At 43.4% G+C, this 19,806-nt stretch overlaps 1 protein-coding gene across 3 annotated transcripts in view; it reads right to left on the bottom strand.

The window, feature by feature from the left end:
* Nucleotides 1–4,209: 4,209 nt before the first annotated feature.
* The window catches only part of PPFIA1 (PTPRF interacting protein alpha 1), a 93,483-nt gene continuing 77,886 nt past the window's right edge, over nucleotides 4,210–19,806 (bottom strand). For 2 of the 3 annotated variants that reach the window (XM_069471709.1, XM_069471707.1), the window contains 7 exons: nucleotides 15,630–15,805; nucleotides 15,446–15,543; nucleotides 13,192–13,367; nucleotides 12,373–12,441; nucleotides 10,217–10,382; nucleotides 7,451–7,521; nucleotides 4,210–5,625 (listed from right to left, as the gene is read on the bottom strand). In XM_069471709.1, the coding sequence (XP_069327810.1) occupies nucleotides 7,463–7,521; nucleotides 10,217–10,382; nucleotides 12,373–12,441; nucleotides 13,192–13,367; nucleotides 15,446–15,543; nucleotides 15,630–15,805 (744 nt within the window). In that variant the 3' untranslated portion in view covers nucleotides 4,210–5,625; nucleotides 7,451–7,462. The remainder of the gene's footprint in view (nucleotides 5,626–7,450; nucleotides 7,522–10,216; nucleotides 10,383–12,372; nucleotides 12,442–13,191; nucleotides 13,368–15,445; nucleotides 15,544–15,629; nucleotides 15,806–19,806) is intronic. The other variant, XM_069471708.1, reaches the window with a different exon arrangement.

The raw sequence follows: 19,806 nt of genomic DNA on the forward strand, positions 1-19,806 counted from the left end.
GTGCATGTGGACCCTGCTTAAAAAGCCCATGATTTCTGCCAATCCGCGAGAGGGGTTTGAGACTATTGCTCCTGTTCTCCCAACGTCACTCGCATTAAAATTCCTTTCTTCCTTGGCAATCCTCATTCTCTAATAATTGGATCTTCCCCACCCCCGCCCCCCAAATAATTGGATCTTTGAGAGGCAAGCAACTAGATCTAGGCTGAAACTCTCTTGCAGTTTTGATAATAAGTCCTCATCTCAAAAGAACACACAAACACACAAACAAACAAACAAAAAATTCTCATTAACCACAAAGAGAAGCCAAAAGACAGGGCCAAAAATGGATGGAGCAGGAGACCCCACTGAGCACGGTTTACTTAGGAGTATCGACCCAAAAAGTGACTGACGCAAAAATCTCAATCAATGGAGGTTTATTAAGCCAAAATTGAGGATGCCCCAGCAAAACAAAAACCAGACAGAACTGTCGTCGTTTTTCTGAAGGGGAATTTGGAAGCTTCAGCATTTAAAGCCATATAGAAAGAAAAAGGCAGGCGGCCCAGTGCTAAGGCAAGTGGTTACATTCCTTCTTGTCTTTTTCCTTTTTGTATTGTTTTAAAGAAAAGCCTACAGCACCCCGTATTCCCAGGTGGTCTCCCATCCAAGTACTGACCAGGCCTGAGCCTGGTTAGCTTTAAGGACATCAGACAGCATGAGAGCATTTAGGGTGACACGGCCACAGACCCACTGGTCACATCCTTATGAGGCCCAGGACGTCTACCTTTCACCTAAGCTAAGGGGAGTATGTACAGAGAGAAAGGGAGCGAAGGAAGCATCAGTTATGTAGGGGCCGCTGGGCAGGTGAAAGAATGTCTGATCCTGCCCTGTCTCCCCTTGTCACCTGGCAACATAAGCAGGTATTCGTTATTAGTGTGGAATCCAGCAGACTTTAGTTTTAGGTGCCAGACATGGGTACAGTGCGCGTGTCCTTGCTTCCGGGAGGGCAGCAAGGAGCTTCCTTAATGAACCACCTGTGGGGCCAGCTCTTCACAGGGGCTGGAGGCCTTTACCATATGGAGTCGGTGTGGGGGTGGCCCTGAGACTTTGACTTTCTTTTTATAAGTGGAAGGAAGCAAACAGAAGAAATAGCCAGAACGGGGGGAGGAAGAGAGGAGGGACAAGGAATGCTGGGGGTTTTTTGGTTTTGTTCTTGTTTTACTTTAAGTGATGGGCATTGGCCAGGCGCGGTGGCTCACGCCTGTAATCCTAGCACTCTGGGAGGCCAAGGCGGGAGGATAGCTTGAGGTCAGGAGTTCGAGACCAGCCTGAGCAAGAGCGAGACCCTGTCTCTACTAAAAAATAGAAAGAAATGATCTGGCCAACTAAAAATATATATAGAAAAAATTAGCCGGGCATGGTGGTGCATGCCTGTAGTCCCAGCTACTCGGGAGCCTGAGGCAGGAGGATCGCTTGAGCCCAGGAGTTTGAGGTTGCTGTGAGCTAGGCTGATGCCACGGCACTCTACTCAGGGCAACGGAGTGAGACTCTGTCTCTAAATAAATAAATAAATAATGGGCATGTAGTACTTGGATTCAAACAAAAAATTACAAAAGAAAATAGGGTGTTGGAGAATTGGTGATTAAAACCTCTTCAGCCCTCTAGGTTGTATAACAATTCCTAGGTTATATGGCTTTTATTTAATTTTATGAGCGCACTCTAGTCTCCTTGAAGACAAGAACCGTGCAGTATTAGGCAGTGGTGGTTGTCGCCTGCCCTCAGGAGGGGAGAACGGTATCCTGTCTGCTCCTTCTGAAGTTGACTGGCAGGACCTACGTCACATATTCAGAAAGAGTCAAATCACAAGGATTGTTGCCTGACAGCACACATGGGAAAAGTTAGCACATTGTCTATTATAACGCAGGTCTGTTCGCACGGTGTTCCCCGGAACCCTGTCTGGGGAAGAGTGTGCGTGCATTACTCACCAGGCAGGGTGTTGACTAGACATGAAGAGATTGTGGAGGTTCGATGTTGTGGGATGCTGTCTGACGCCGTCTCCCCAAAGGCACCTCTCTATCCCTCTGCTCCCATGCCAGAGTGTGACTCGAACTCCTGGGCTGCACCCTAGATGCACAGGATTAGAAATGTTTCTCTGTCTCATCATGGTCTCTCTAGCTCCTAGAAGTGCCTGGTACAGAGTGTGCACTCAGTAAGTGAATGTTGAATTGCTTTTAACGCAGCAAGGCCTCTCTGGCCCCCCGTCTACCTTTTTAGCTAGGTGATGCACACTCAAGTTTGAAGATGAACTGTCCCATTTGCATGCCAAGTGGCCTTGTGGCCTTTTTTTTTTTTTTTTTTGGAGACAGAGTCTTGCTCTGTCACCTGGGCTAGAGTGCAATGGCATCAGCCTACCACACAGCAACCTCAAACTCCTTGGCTCCTGAGTAGCTGGGACTACAGGTGTGCACCACCATGCCTGGCTAGTTCTTTCTATTTTTAGTAGAGACGCGGGTCTCGCTCTTGCTCAGGATGGTCTCGATCTCCTGACCTCAAGCTGTCCTCCTGCCTTGGCCTCCGAGAGTGCTAGGATTACAGGTGTGAGTCACGACGCCTGGCCGTCCTTGTGACTTAAAACTCTTCTGTTTTTTTCTCTTTGGTTCCTCTGCCCCCACCCCATGATGGCACTTCAAATGGGTCTGGAACACTCCTGCTTCCTCCCATACCCAAGCACAGGCCCTTGTTCCCTGGGTGTCACCGCCAGGCTGTTGACAGCTCCCTCCTCTCTACTCATATTGCCCTTCCTGCAATCCTAGGAGTCTGTTCCCACCAGACAGTGGGTGCCTTGGGGATAGTGATCTGCTTGACCCGTGCATCTATCTCCAGGACAGGAGCGTAGCGGGTTCAGTGATGGCCCTCAAAAGATGTGTCTATGGGCTGGGCGAGGTGACGCACACCTATTAATATAATCCTAGCACTTTGGGAGGCTGTGGTGGGAGGATCCCTTGAGCCCAGGAATTGGACGTTGCAGTGAACTATTATGCCACTGCACTCCGGCCTGGGCTAGAGTGAGACCCTATCTCTATAAAGAGAGAAAAAAACAACTGCAACTTATAATCAGTGATGACTTTTGTTTCATTTTGTTTTTCCAGAAGCTTTTAAGATACTTGAGGGCCTGCCTAGCTTTATTCAGCCAAAAAGAACTACTAGGTGGAAAAAGCAGGGAGGCATTACATTAACATTTCAAATCTCACACTTAACACCACCAACTAGGAAATGCAGAAAATAAGGCTGCCCCCACATTAAAGGAGCAGGCGCAGTTTAAACAGGAAAGCACAACATGCCCTGGTAGCTCTGCTGAGATAGAAACCAGCTGGAATGCACTGATCCACAAAACGTGTCATTCAGGAGTCCCTCAGCCAGGGAGCGGCAGAGGGAACAGAAAGTGAAAACCCCAGCGAATGTCAGCAGTGGCGTCCAAACACCCCAAGGTGAGGTGGGCTGGGCTGCTGGGCTCTGTGCAGCCCCAGGCCTGGTGACAATACCGCCTCTGCGGTGGGAAGGCAGGGGAATGGCTCTCTTTTCCTACAGCTCCTGGCCACTCACTAGCGCCTGGCTTTCCTGTCTGGGCAATCAACTTCCAGCCCTGTAGTGTGGGGGTGGGGGACTGAACTCACGCCCACCTCCAAGGGTGGGCCCTGCATGACCAGCCAGGCAGCCTGTCCCCTCCCCTCTGCCCTGGTTCTCCACACAGGACTTGGTTTGGCTTCCTGATTCCTGGTGGCCCGGGGACCGGGCATGAAGAACAAGCAGGAGAGTATAGTCAACATGGAGAAAGGGAGCGGAGCTAAGAGACCGTTGCAGGGACATGCACGCACCCTGGCACACAAGCCACCTCCTCGGCTCCTCATCTGCCTAGTCAAGGGCTGCCTCAGGCCAGCCTACCCAGGACCACGCGTGGGAGCCCACACACTCCCTTCCTGGGTAAGACCACCCACCCATCTCCAGTGTTCCCCTCAGGTGTGGAAGGGACACAGTCTTAGGGCTTCAGAGCAGCGGGCAGGACCCACCTAAGACCAGGTGGATGACACCCCAAACCTACACTTTGTCTTCCAGCTTCTTTATCCTATCGATTGATTCTAGAATGCAATTTCCCTACGGTGACTTCAGTGAGATGAGAGAGAGCAGCTGCGGCCAGCTGTCAATATAATTCCAGCTTATTCTCAGTATTTTTTATTGGCAGTGGAAAATGCTTCAGTACTTTATTGAAAGAAAGCAATAAATAATACTGTGATAAAAATAGTTCAAAAGTAGACTGTACATACTTTGTTACATGATCAGGAAGTTCACAAAAGATTAATAGAAAAACAGAATAGTAACAATGAATTGTACAAGTAAATTAGAAGCAGAAGCTGAATGTAAAAAGACATGCCGTCTCTATCTGTATCAGCTGCATAATAAATAACGCACCGTGATCTGACACATTGCTTGCTGGCTTTTTAATATGCCACTTAAAAAGGAAAAGTTACATTTGCTACTTATACAATCCAAAATGGCTATATCATCAAAGTCTAAAAATGTACGACTAGGTTCATTCTTTAAACATGTTTACAAACAAATGTAAAAAGATGATTTACATAAGAAACATAAGGCCTTTATTAGAGTTGCACGACACAGTTCTCAGGATCTCCTGCCTTCATCTGTTATATGCACCGATGTCTGTGAGATGAGAGCGCAGTGCTTGGTGATTGGTCCTCGAAGAGTAGGCGTAAGGGCGCCGTTCCCCCCTGCTTCCGGGGAGGAAAGCGGGGAAGGAGGCTCGGAGGGCTGGGGCCGGTCCCAGGTTACCTGTCTTTCTTTCCCGCTGAGAAAACTTTTCCCAGTTCCCAGCTTCTGTCAGTCACTGAAGACAAGCTGCCCAAGTCCAGAGACTAGGCTAGGAAAGAGTTAACCAGTGCTAAGATTTCATAGTGTTCTGATAATCCCTTCAGTCCAAATTTTATTAGAAGCTGATATTTAATACCAGATATTTTAAATCTGTTCACGCTGCAGAAAAAAAGCATTTCTTGCTAGAAAAAGTATTGTTAAGGTCAGTCATTAAAATACGACAATAATTGCTTGAAATTAAGTATGCATATTTCCCAATGATTGTTGCAGAGCTAGGCTGCATTTGTAAAGGACAATGCACGTTGTTTGTGTCATGATAATTTTATAAACATAGTAAAATCCTTTGTCATGGTTTATCATTAAAAAATTAAACAGTGATAATTACAATAAATGCATAATTTACAAAAGCCCTATATTTATTCATAGCATTTATACATACAAGCATTACAGTACATTCTTTTGAAAGACTAAAATTAGGTATAAGAACTTGATTTGAAAGGATATTTATAGCCTGGATATACATGAAAAAGTAAGTAACTATATAAATGAAAGTCATAAGTTTACATAAATATAAGAAACATTAAATTCTAAAATATTTTCTCTATGGTATTCATGAATTTTTTACTAATTAAAAACTCTGTAATAAAATATCTTAGGGTCCATATAACAATTATTAACAGATTAAAGATTCCACTGAATTCTAAAATGTAGTCTTTGTTGGATTCAAAATGCTGCATAATCATCTGTAGAAGTAGTGTGGGTAAACTGGAAAATAAAAACAAACAAAAAGCCACCCTTAATACAAGCCACACGGAGGAAGACCCGTATGTACCCTCAGGTGCCAGGGCCGGAGCACCCACCCACACTGACTCCCCAACCTATGCTTTTAGCTGCTTTGAGAATCACTAGGGAGAACATTAAGGACTATGCATATCAACGAAAGAATTTCTTGATCGACTTCATTTTGGCATATGTCTAAGTTACCAATTAAAAAACCGGCCAAATCTCCCAGCTGAGACATTAAAACCAAGAGGAGGCCGGGAGCCGTAGCTCACACCTGTAATCCTAGCACTCTGGGAGGCCATGGTGGGAGGATCACTTGAGCTCAGGAGTTTGAGACCAGCCTCAGCAAGAGCAAGACCCCATCTCTACTAAAAATTGAAAAACTTAGCCGGGCAACTAAAAATAGAAACCAAAAATTAGTCGGGCATGGTGGTGCGCGCCTGTAGTCCCAGCTACTCGGGAGGCTGAGGCAGAAGGATCGCTTGAGCCCAGAAGTTTGAGGTTGCTGTGAGCTGGGCTGACATCATGGCATTCACTCTAGCCCAGGCAACAGAGTGAGACTCTGTCTCAAAAAAAAAAAAAAACAGAAACCAAGTGGAGCAGACGCAGCTCCACTGCAGAAGCAGTGACAGAAGAGGGCAAGGCCAGCCGCTCCCTGCTGGGGTGAGCAGAGGCTCCCAGGGTGAGGCCCCAAAGCAGCACAACAGGGACAGGCTGGGCTCTGAGCAACTAGAGCTTGTAATGGCAACACAGGAGTTTGTTTTAAAAATCAGCCTTCCAGACCAGGCACCGTGGCCCACAGCTGTAATCCCAGCACTTTGGAAGGTGGAGGCAAGGAGGAACACTTGTGAGGCCAAGGGTTTAAAACCAGCCTGGGCAATGTAGTGAGATCCTGCCTCTACAAAAAATAATTTAAAAAAAAAGCCAGGCCTGGTGGTGTGCACCTGTCGTTTCAGCTACTCAGGAGGCTGAGGCAAGAGGATCACTTGAGCCTGGGAATTCGAGGTTACGGTGAGCTAAGATTGTGCCACTGTACTCCAGCTTGGGCCACAGAGTGAGACCCCAACTTTAAAACAAAAAACAAACAAACAAAAAAACCAATCTCTCCAAATTGAAAGGCTGTTAAGTGTCACACAATCATATAGCCTCATAAAACTTTTTTTGTAATTGTTTTTTTACGGAGACAGGGTCTCACTGTGCTCAGGCTGGTGTCGAACCGCTGAGCTGCAGCTATCCTCCCGCCGCCTCAGCCTCCCAAGAAGCTGGGACTACAGGCGTGAGCCACCGCGCCCGGCCCTCATAAAACTTAATACATGATTAACTTTGGGGCTTGTTTCATTCAGGAATGTGTATTTGTAACAAAGTAAGCTTAGGAATTATATCAGCGTGCATGAAAATGTCAAGGTGGCAGAGATGTCCCCATGCTCTTGGCTACTGGTGCAGTCCATGAGAGCTGTGTTATGCTCCCTTCTGTCCTGTCCTGCTCTCCTGCCCACCCCTCATGACATCAACAGACACTTAACATGAGCCAGCATTTTCAAGTGTAAGGAAAAAGTGAAAATACAAAAATACATTTTTTTTCCTTAAAAAACAAGGACACACTAACATCTTTATGGGCAATTGTAACACCAAAATCATCTTAATGGGTGCAGAGAGCTTGCATGTCTATAGTTTTAAAATTCCCCAATGAACTGAAGTTGGCTTTCACGGGCCAAAGCCAACAGTCCTATCTTTACACCGTGGCTTCGCGCTTACTGACGGCTGCACCTCTGAACAATCTCCAGGGATTAAGTTGCTCTCTACTCACCAACAGGAGGCTTTAGCAGGAGTAAGTCCTGACTGTAGCAGAATCCAGCCTCTGTGTTCCTGATACATTGCCTGTTTTGACAACCACGAGAGGAGGCGTGCAAACACAGCGTGCAGTTAGTCTTAAAACGTCACATGAAGGCACAAGCACAGACACACATCTTCACACCTACAATAGCACCTACTGAGGGATCTGAGGGGAGTCTGCTAGAGGGGTGGGACAGAGCCGGAGAAAGAGAATCAAAGTGTCACCCAGTGGTGGTCTTCCCCAACTCCCGCGGGGCCTGGGAGTCACTGGGAGGTAACTGAAATAGCAATGGACCACCAAATGGTATAAAAACAACTTCAAAATGTACAACTGCACCAGTGACAACTATTCAGCACTTGTTTCGTTTCTCCTTCCACTCTACATTCACAGACCAACCGGGCTTTCCTGTCTGCCCGCAGGACTGTGTGCTGAGCGTGGCAGCAGGGACGGCACTGAGTGGTGCTGTAAGGTGTCCCGCAGCCCCAGCGAGGGCGGCGGGAGACGGGGTCGCATGCGTTGCTGGGTGGCGGCAGAGCAGGTGAGAGGCCTGGCTGCAGGCCTGGGGCCCGGCGGGCAGTGGGGTGAGGACAATGACTGATGGAAGAAAACTGAACCCCAGTCTCAGTTTCTACCAGAAATAATACAGACCACTGATTTTTTGCTTCCCGTTCAAGAAACACACTGCATGGCCCAGGTAAGCCTGATTCCCACTCACAAACTGGGTGAGAAACTTTCAAAATCTGTAGCAGACATTTGCTGCTTCCAGTTGTTGTTTTCCCACAGGCACACCAGGAACACTTTTTTATCAACATCTTGCCGTGGTTCCAGAAAACACGTGAGACAGCTGGGCTGGGACTGCCAGTGAATGGACAATCTTTACAGATCCTTCCAAGAGCCCAGGGCACCTGCTGGAATTTACCTTACATCCCCTTATTTACGAAGCCATTACAGTAATCCATTTTACCTGGTTTGTGCCTTAGTAAACAGTCTCGTTCTGTATAATACATTCCCTACACTCTTTTCTAGGTTTATTTTTTAAATCTATCCAAACTGTCATACTTAATATTGCTGTTAACAATTAACGGGGGAAATGTGACTTACAATAACGAAAACTGAAATCGAAGCTACAAGGAAATCAAGAAGGTGCTCACTGCACTGCCCAACGGGCTGGCGCAGAGTAAGCTGAAGGCCAAGTTACACTTAAAATTCCTAAGGATTATCTGCATGTTCCTTGGAAGAGAAATGCTAATTTTTCAAAAGTTAATAGTTAAAAGACATTCTTAATATCCCCCCTCAAGTATATTACTAAATTCTGGCAAAAAAAAAAAAAAATTTACAGCTTTTTTATAAAAGTTAAAAATGTTGCCCTGTAATCCATTCTCACCAAGTGTCCAGCTTAACTAAGGTTTTATATGAAGGTATTTTTCTCTTCGTTTTTATGTATGTGAGAGAGGGCAAACCTACTATGGGAGAAGCCAACAAAAAAAAAACCTGTGAAAATCCCATCAGTACAGTTCTTAAACTCTCTCCCTTCCCGAGCCCACCATCCACAGCAGAAGTGAGAATAAACCGTCTCCGTGTGACACGGGGGCTGCCGACACGCCTGGACGGCCAACGCTGATGCAGCGCTCGGGTCTCCCAGCTCTATGAAGGACTCATTCAATCATCACAACCCCCTATGAGGAGGATACTACTGTGATGACCATTTCACAGAGGGGGAGACTGAGGCACAGTGCAGGCAGTCTGGTTCTTGATTGTACTGCCCTTCATTGATGAGTACAAGGTCAGAGCTGAGAGAGGTGTCAGGAAACCATGGTCAACTCTTAACCAGCTGCATCCTCAAATCAAAGTGGCTGTCAGCCTGAGCAAGCGCAAGGCCCGGTCAGTCTCTACAAAAAAGAAAAAATTACACTGGTGGTGGCGGCTCATGGCTGCGGTCTCAGCTAGTTGGGAAGCTGAGGCAGGAAGATCGCTTGACCCCAGGAGACTGAGGTTGCTGTGAGCTATGATGCCACAGCACTCTAGTGTGGGCGACAGAGTAGGACACTGTCTCAAAAAAAAAAAAAAAAGTGGCCGTCAAAGGGAAAAAGTGGCCATCAAAGGGAAAACCTCAAGCTTCCTACGAGCTAACACCTGTGGTGCCCTCTCGATGGCATAGTCCCAAGGGCTGACCTTGTCTCCCTGCTGACTTCCCCCAGGATCACCTCCTTTTCCCCTGTCCTTCTCTAATGGATACAAGGGTGGTCACATGAAAAAATAACAGCAGGGAGGGAAGGAACATAGGAAAAGCGGAGCTCAAAGAGGTTGGAAATTGTGTATTTGAAGTTTACTTGGTCATTTTCACAGTGTGGAGAGCAGTCCTGAGAGTGAGTTACGTGGTCTGGAAGCCACGACTGCTATTTCATGACAGAGCTGTCCAGCGCAGCCTGTCACGCACACGTGTGTGCAAGGGTGGATGTCAATCTCACACCGAGAACACAGACGAATACTTAGCTGTATTAGTTAGAAGAATATGCTAAGATTTAACCAGACAATAATTTTTTAAAAATTCTATTGTTATTGTTAAACTTTTAAAAACAAATGTTAGAGTTAAATTTTAAAACATTTATACTGGGGCATGCAATCATACTCAAATGCCTTGTAACACAGTAAACAGCCATTCTAGGTCATTATTCACGTCCCACACAAGAAGCTGCTCAGGCTCCCAGAAAGTGGCGGTTAGCATGGCTCGTCACATACCGTCCATCTGCATCTTCTTTGGCTGCATAGAGGGTGAAGACATAGAAGAAGTAACTCGGAAGTTTGCAGGGAGAGTCTCTGCTGACCCAGCAGCTAAGCCACGAATGTCCTTTGGTCTAAATTTTTTTCTCCATGAAGGTGCTCTCCTAAAGCTTTTATCATCATCCTGGTAAATTAAAGAACAGAAAATAAGATTCATTTAAATATGAAAGACATCAGCTGAGCCCAAGGGGCTGTGCCTGTAGTCCCAGCTACTCAGGAGGCTGAGGCAGGAGGACTGCTTGAGCCCAGGAGTTTGAGTCCAGCCTGGGCAACATGGTGAGACTCTACATCTTTACAAAAATAAAAATAAAGGACAGAGATGTAAAGTTGACTGTCCTTTAAAATAACTGCTAAAGTCAGGAATGTATTCTTAATCACGTCTTTTTTCTTTTCTTTTTTTTCTTTTTTTTTTTTTTTTTTGAGACAGAGTCTCACTTTGTTGCCCAGGCTAGAGTGAGTGCCGTCCGTCTGCCTAGCTCACAGCAACCTCAAACTCCTGGGCTCAAGCAATCCTACTGCCTCAGCCTCCCGAGTAGCTGGGACTACAGGCATGCACCACCATGCCCGGCTAATTTTTTATATATATGGTTTTAGTTGTTCATATAATTTCTTTCTATTTTTAGTAGAGACTGGGTCTCGCTCTTGCTCAGGCTGGTCTCGAACTCCTGACCTTGAGCGATCCACCCGCCTCGGCCTCCCATAGTGCTAGGATTACAGGCGTGAGCCACCGCGCCCGGCCTATAATACATTTTTATTTGTCTTAAAAAGTAGTTTTGAAGCTGGAAACATTTCTGTCTTATGCCAGGACATGGCCAAAAAGTGCTTCATCTTTAGAGATGCCCTCCTACTCTCTTTGTCAAACTCCAGTTTTCTTGAGGTGCACTGAAGACAATAGCAACAGTGTGGAAATAAATGAGTCATGGTTTTGTATAAGGGGAAATTAACATTCTTTGTCTTTTGTTTTTTGAGACAGAGTCTTGCTCTGTTGCCCAGGCTCATAGCTCACTGCAGCCTTAAACTGCTGGGCTCAACTGATCCTCCTCAACTCAGCCTCCTGAGTAGCTGGGACTACAGGCACACATCACCATGTCCAGCTAATTTTTCTGTTTTTTGTAGATATGGGGTCTTGCTGTTGCCCAGGCTGGTCTTGAACTCTTGGCCTGAAGTAATCCTCCTGTCTCAGCCTACCAAAGTGCTAAGGTTATAGACTTGAACCACAGTGTGCCGAGCCAACATTTGGTGTTTTTTAATACTTCTGAAACATTTCCCCATCAAAGTAAAAGGGCTCTGCATTGGAGTAGGACATCCAGTGGTCCCCAAAACACCATTTACAGACTTAATTCCTAAACTGCAACCAATGTCTTATGACATAAAAACCATTTTTGAAGAAGGGTCTGGCACAGTGGGAGGCTAAGGTGGGAGGATCACGTGAGCTCAGGAGTTGGGGACTAGCCTGAGCAGGAGTGAGACCCTGTCTCTACTAAAGAAAAAAACAAAACAAAAAACAGAAAAATTAGCCAGGTGTGGTGGCATGCACTTGTAGTCCCAGCTACTTGGGAGGCAGAGGCAGGAGGATCGCTGGAGCCCAGGAGTTTGAGGTTGCTGTGAGCTATGATCACACCACTATACTCTAGCCCAGGGAGACAGTGAGACCCTGTCTCCCCCCCACCCCCCCCCCAAAAAAAAAACAAAAAAAAAAAACAACAAACAACCAACCTAACAACAAGAAAAAACAAACTATTTTTGAGGAGTGTCAAAAATTAAATCACGAAAATGAAAACAAAACTGTCTTATTGATGATATTAGTCTCCCTCTCCCCTCAAGAGAAGGCCTCATTCTGTCACCCAGGCTGGAGTGTAGTGGCACAATCACAGCTCACTGAAGCCTCAAATTCCTGGGCTCAAGTGATCCTCCCACCTCAGCCTCCCCAAATGCGCCACTGCACCCAGCCCAGTACTTTCTTACCAGCTGATTTGTTAATAACTATGTAAGAGCAAAGCTTAACTTGTAAAGTAAAAGTATCTCCACATTTTGAAGAGACAGCCTAGCTACATGGTAAAATAAAATGGATTATATTGAACATAAATGTAAAGAACATTAGGCCAAAAACTTACTTCATCAAACCTTCTGTCAGTCCCCATGACCAAAAGGTTGTTAAACTCTCTTTCCAAGACAGCACGAGCCTGAAATAACAAAACAACCACCAAAACTTTCATTTAATTTAACTAGGAGGATGTTAGCTTACATACATACATTTATTTATTTATGAGACAGAGTCTCACTCTGTCACCCAGGCTAGAGTGCCGTGGCATCATGCGACCTCAAACTCTAGGGCTCAAGTGATCCTCCTGCCTCAACCCCCCGAGTAGCTGGGACTACAGGTGTACACCACCACACTCGGCTAATTTTTTCTATTTTTAGTTTCCCAGCTAATTTCTTTCTATTTTTAGTAGAGATGGAGTCTCGCTCTTGCTGAGGCTGGTCTCAAACTCCTGAGCTCAAGTGATCCTCCAGCCTCCCAGAGTGCTAGGATTATAGGCATGAATCACCTTGCCAGGCCTCATAATTGTTTTTTAAACCAAGACTTTAAAATAGAAGAAAATTAATAAAACCTCAATGTGGCATACCTAAAATATTTCTTTCCCTGAGAACTAAATATATGTCACTCTTAAAAGCATATGGACTGGAAGAAAGACTCCCTTGGTTTACTATGAGACTCTCATGCTTGTAACAGAAAGGGAAAGATGAGACACAAAATAATAAAAAAGAATGCTTAATTTTGAAGCATCGTATTACAAATTAGTTATGAAAAGAGATGACTAGTTGTCTGAGGTTCTTCTGTTTTCTCTCCGTTCACGTGAACAACTAAGTGGCTACAATCAGGAAAGCCTGAACACTGCGGCTGAGGCAGACACGGACAGACTCAGTGTCACCTGTGTGTTCTGCGTCGGGATCTGTAACAGCAGCGCCAGTGCATTGAAATCGAAGGTTTCATCTAAGGCCAAAAGCGCACCGTGAACGCCACTCTCTATGAGATTGTTTGCGTATTCTTTAAGACCAATAGACAGGATCCAGCGAATCACTCGATCATTGCTCCAAACAAGCACATCTGAAAAAGAATAAAAACAATTATAAAAGTGCCTTCAGAAAGCCATCTTTATCACACACACCCTATAACGCAGGAGAAAGATCCCTACCGTTGTTCCTAATCCTTTGGCTCCTGACAAAGGGCATGATCCCCACAAGTGCTGGGAGGAACTGCTAATCGGACAACCTTTGCCGCACTTAGACACTGGTGTCCTGGCCCTGCTCCATTCTAACGGAAACTCTCCCATTAGAACTTGGTCTTCAGTGAACACAAGAGGAATGAAGGTATCATGTACACTGTATTTCTAGAGAACAGAAAACGAGGAGGATCCAGGGATCAGAAACCAAAAGGACTGTAAGGACTTTAAAACCTAACATGTATGAACATGTTTTATAGCAGGAGAGCCTCTGGAAATACTTCTTCCCATCACAGGAGTTGGCACCGTAAAAATCTAGACATCTTATTCAATTCAACATACATCACTTATGTCTAATTTTTAAGCCTTGTTCATGTGGCATTTTAAAAAGAGAGACCTACAGATATTCTCCAGCATATTAGAAACCTTGGAGGAAGATGTTATGCAAATTAATAAATTATTAAATTTGCTCTATCAGATCTAAAAATAGCCACTCTGTAAAAATACATTCAGATGATCACCAATCACTGCCAAAGACAGTTTTTGTTAACTGTAAAAAGATATAAAATGGATACAGAAAACAAATGAAACAGACTGACATATTTCATTTCCAATACCCTTTTCTGGATAAAAGCCCACACTTCCATATATATTGTATAAATGTGAATTTAAGATATTTCTCATGATTCACCATTAACTCTATCATAAGTAAACTACTCTTCAAATGCACCATCTCCCAACCATATTTTCTTCTTCCTTTAGTTTCTTTCTTTCTTTTTTTTTTTTAAGGGACAGGGTCTCTCTCTGTTGCCCAGCCTGAAGTTCAGTGGAGAGATCAAAGTTTACTGTAACCTCGAACTCCTGGGCTCAAGTGATGATACTCCTGCCTCAGCCTCCTGAGGAACAGAAGCTAATTTTGTAGCCACTTGTACACCACCACACCTGGCTAATTTTAACATTTTTTATAGGGATGGGGTCCTCCTATGTTGCCCAGACTGGTTTTGAACTCGTGGGCTCAAGTGCTCCTCCTGCCTTGGCCTCCCAGAGTGCTGGGATTGCAGGTGTGAGCCACCATGCCTGGCCTTCTTTAGTTTCTTTCTTAGTAAAAATTGGGGATGAAAACACCATTTACAGGGCTGTGGAAAGGATTAAATAAATCAACCTATGAAAGTGCTTGGAACACTTCCCATCACCTACTCACTATTCAATAAGCCTTGCTTCTCATCATCATTATTATTATTGATCGCCTTGCATTCCAAAAATTCTTGGAGACTTGACTTTGAGCTTAATGTTTAGAGTCTTACTTTAAAAGCAAATTACTATCTTTGATCATTCAGAGGGGCACTGAAAGGCTCGCCGAGAGAGAGGAGAGAAGCCCATGTCTTCCGGGTGAACGTCCCATGTACTCTTAGACCTTCCTGGCCTCTGTTTTCTAAATGAAATGCCTTTTCCTTACCCCACCCCACCAAGAAGCACCTGCTCCTCCTTCAAGGACCAGCTGCAATTCAAACTCTACGCCTCTTTCCCTCCAAGCTGGGAGCAGAACTGCAACGGTGCTCTTTTGTGCTCTGGAAGCCCTTGGACGAACCCCCAGAACCACATTTCTCACACTTAAATCAAGTGGGCACACTTTGCTCTGCTGCTATCTAACGGTATAGAACAGCATCTCTGAGCAAAAGAGTACATAGGTCATAACAAAAGAAAACCTCTAAAGTCATAGGAAAAATGCCAGCTCTGAGACATTCAGCCTGCAGACTGATGTAAGGCATAACAGGCACAAGTTCTCTGGCCACAGAACAGACCTCAAAAGCATTCATTTTCATCTTTCCCTCCTCTGCAATAATGCCAGACTAGTTTTTTCAACTTAAAGCTTTTCCTGATTTTTTTAAAAACAGGAAATCACTGATGCTGCTACCACCCCAGCCAGCAGGAGTATGCTAAATCAATTAAACAATGTACTAGCCTTTTATTTCATTCTGACTTTCTTCTCTTTTTCTTTCCAGTTCTTTTCGGTCATAATTTAACCTTCGCAGGCACATAATTCCACACTGGAAACTGTTTCTAATACAAAAAAAGAGAGATTATTTGAGATGGCAACAGTGAAAAATTTCTTAGTCCGGTAGTAAGAACTATTTGCACAGAGTTACCTGTGGAAACTGTCAACCATTTTCAGCTGCCCGCGGAGGTCCTTCTTTGTCAAGTGGTCCAGCATGCGGGCATCAACAAGGCACTCCATGAAATAGCTGCGGTACTGCGGGAGGCCCAGGCTGGGGAGCCACTCGTTGCCAATCCACTCGTGGTTCATGTCCCCGTATGCAAGTGTCTGGTTTTAACGAGTGAGTAACATGAGTTACGGAAGGAGTTACAAGAGCAGTTGAAATAATTTTTAAATAGAATTTTTAATCTACTATTAATACAGATATTCTCAAAGGTTAAACTAATGACAACTTTATAATTTCAAAATAATTAGATTTTCTTTTCCCTCCTTTTAAATTTGTTAGCAAAATTTTATACAAAAGGAATCATAATATTAAAATTCTATGACTCACTCGTGATAAATTTAACTTATTTACCAAATTACAATAAACCTGGAACTGGCTATAAATTTCCTTTCTGAAATGGTTTTTAATATAGTAACAATGATGAATGATCACGACTCATGAACAAGTTTGAAGGCTCAATTCGACTCATTAAAATTATTTCAGGCTGGTTTTGATTAATTATTATTATTTTTTTAGAGACGGGTCTCCATCACCCAGGCTGGAGTACAGTGGCACGATCATAGCTCACATAGCAGTTTCAAACTCCTGGGCTCAAGTGATCCTCCTGCCTCAGTCTCCCGAGCAGCTGGGACTATGGGCGCGCGCTACCACTCCTGGCTAATTTGAAGTTTTTTATAGAGATAGAGCCTTGCTGTGTTGCCCAGAGTGGTCTCCAACTCCTGGGCTCAAGAGATCCTCCCATCTCAGCCTCCCAAAGTGCTAGGATTATAGGTGTGAGCCACTGTGGCCAGCTTGGTTTTAATTTTATTTTTAATACTTTGTTTTCCTAAGCAAAACATCTGTATATTTCAAAATCAGTAAAAGTGGCTTAAAAATAGTTTTAAAAAAGATATAAAAAAAGCAATAACCAATAGTACTGAATAGAGAAATATACAAATCCACAATTACACTTGAAAGAATTCAGTACTTGTCTCTCATAGTAACTGTCTGAACAAGCCAAAAAAAAAAAAAAAAAAAAATTCAGTAAGGATATAGAAAAGACCTAAACAACACTTAACCAATTGGACCTAATCGACATTTTTTAGACTACTGTACCAAATAACAGAATATACATTCTTTAAAAGTATATACAAAATATTCTCCAAGACAGACAAATCTCAACATATTTAAAGAGACTGAAATCATACAAAGTATGTTCTCAGACCTCAACAGAATTAAATTAGAAATCAGTAACAGAAAGATGTCTAGAACCCCTATCCCAAATATCTGGAAATTAGCATACTTCTAAATAACTCATGTGTCATGAAATCACAAGGGAATTGGAAAATATTTTTTAATTTAATGAAAATGAAAACATATTCAAAAACTGTGGGAAACAGATAAAGGAGTTCCTTGAGGGAAATTTATAGTATTAAGTGATTACAAATGTAGAAAGATCTCAAATCACTGATCTAAGATTCTACTTTTGAAAACCTGAAATAGAAGTACAAATGAAATCCAAAGCAAGCAGAAAGAAGAAAGTAGGACAGCAGAAATCAATGAAATATAAAAAAGAAAAATAATACAAAATAAACCTATGGAACTAAAATCTGGTTCTTCATAAGTATCAATAAAATTAATAAACCCCACCACATTAAAGAAAGAAAAGACACTAATTACAACATCAACAATGAAAGAGGGGACATCAGTACAGATCCAATAGACACTGAAAGAATCAGGGAATACTGTGAATAATTTTAAGTAACTTAGATAAAATGGACAAATTTCTTTCTTTCTTTTTTTTTTGAGACAGAGTCTGGCTCTGTTGCCCAGGCTAGAGTGCCGTGGCATCAGCCTAGCTCACAGGAACCTCAAACTCCTGGGCTCAAGTGATCCTCCTGCCTCAGCCTCCCGAGTAGCTGGGACTACAGGCATGCACCACCATGCCCGGCTAATTTTTTCTATATATTTTTAGTTGTCCATATAATTTCTTTCTATTTTTAGTAGAGATGGGGTCTCGCTCTTGCTCAGGCTGGTCCCGAACTCCTGACCTCAAGCAATCCTCCTTCCTCGGCCTCCCAGAGTGCTAGTACAGGCATGAGCCACCGCACCCGGCTCCAAATTTCTTAAACTACCGAAGCAGCCCAGTATGAAACAGATAACATGGATCTATTAGAATCTGAATTTGTAGTTATAAATCTTCTCTCACACACACACATACACACAAATCTACCCAACATAGCTTCACTGGTGAATTCTACCAAATCCCCACAATTTATACATATATATATTTTTTCTTTTAAAAAGAAAGATATATATATTTCTTTTCTTTACATATATATTTTATATGTATATATTTTATATATATACATAAAATATATAACCCCACAATTCTACAAAAGCTATTACAAAAAAGTGAATAAGAAATGTCTTAACTCATTCTATGAGGCCGGCATTACCCTGAGTGCAAAACCAAAGATATTATAAGGAAAGAAAATACAGATGTAAAAAATACTTAACAAAATATTGGCAAATCAAACCAACAATATATCGTTATTTTTATTTATTTACTTTTTTAGAGATAGGGTCTTGCTCTGTTGCCCAGGTTGGTATGCAATGGTGCAATCACAGCTCACCACAGCCTTGAACTCCTGAGCTCAAGTGATTCTCCTGCCTCAGCCTCCTGAGTAGCTGGGACTAAAGGCACGTACCACCACACCTGGCAATTTTTTAAATTTTTGTAGAGGTGGGGGGGGGGGTCTCACTATGTTGCCCAACTTGGTCCTGAACTCCTGACCTCAAGTGATCCTCTAGCCTCAGCCTCCCAAAATGTTGGGATTACAGGCATGAGCCATAGAGCCTGGCCCAAATTAGCAATATATTAAAAGAATAAGATATCAAGACAAGTATAGTTTAGTATTCCAGGAACCTAGGTTGATTCAACATTTGAAAAATCAATGAAATTCACCATATCAAGAGATTGAAAAAGAAAAACCATAATATCATCTCAAAAGATGCAGAAAAAGCACTTGACAAGATTCATCATCCATTTATGGAATGAATACAATGGAAGAAAAGTGCCTCAACCTGATAAAGGGTATCTACAAAAAACGTAAACCTAACATCATACTTAGTAGTAAAATACTAACTGCTTCCCCCTAAGACAAGAACAAAGTAAGAATGAACGCTTTTACCACTTTTATTCAACACTGTACTCAACATTCTAGCCACTGTAATAGGGCAAGAAAAAGAAAGGCACATGAATTGGATAAGTCTAGCAGAATATGTGCAAGATTTGGACAATGAAAAAAACTAAATACATTATATACACACACAGACACCAGAAAAAGGCCCGTGATGCTCTCCCGTGGAGGAAGACTGAGTTGTGTTCACAGGAATCCTGTAGTTGCATTCTGAGATCCCAGGAAATAGTAACTTGCAACTACCACCACGTTCTGTCCTGACATGATGGCCTCCAATCTCATTTGTTATTTGTTCCAATCAAGCTGGAAGTAATGACCCAAATTCTAACAAAGAATGTTGACATTCTAACAGAAAAAAACGTTTCACTACTTTCTCTAAACAACCACAAGTAAGAAATACACTAAATATTTTGGGGCCACCATCAAGATATCTCACAATATCACCATGTTTTCTCATTCTTCCAAACTTTACTCTCATAGGCCTGCTATTTAGAGCATTAATATCTGGTATTGTTTCCTTGCTTGCTGATTATGCATTCTTAAATGGGTAGAAGTAGCAAAGAAACAGTCTAAACAGAAAACTGCATAGAAGCAGAACCTTGCTTACTTCTGTTCACTCAGTATATACTCTATTCATATGTTTGAAGTGGCTGGCAACGTACACTCCCGGGAGAAGCAGGCTCGATCCCAGGGAGACCCCCCTCTTCTCCTGGGCTGCCTTAACAGCCTTCTGAAGACAAACGCAAAGTGATCTCTTGGTCAGAGACCATTTGGGCTAGAGGAGACACCCATCGCACAGCGTTTACGTCCATCATTAAGATGACCACAAACGCAACCCAGTTTTGTGAACTCCACAAAACGTGAGCTCCATGACGGGAGGGACTGTGGCTGTCCTGCTCACGGGTGGGTTCCTGGCAGCC

The sequence above is a fragment of the Eulemur rufifrons genome, chromosome 6 (assembly GCF_041146395.1).
Source record: "Eulemur rufifrons isolate Redbay chromosome 6, OSU_ERuf_1, whole genome shotgun sequence".
NCBI lineage: Eukaryota > Metazoa > Chordata > Mammalia > Primates > Lemuridae > Eulemur > Eulemur rufifrons.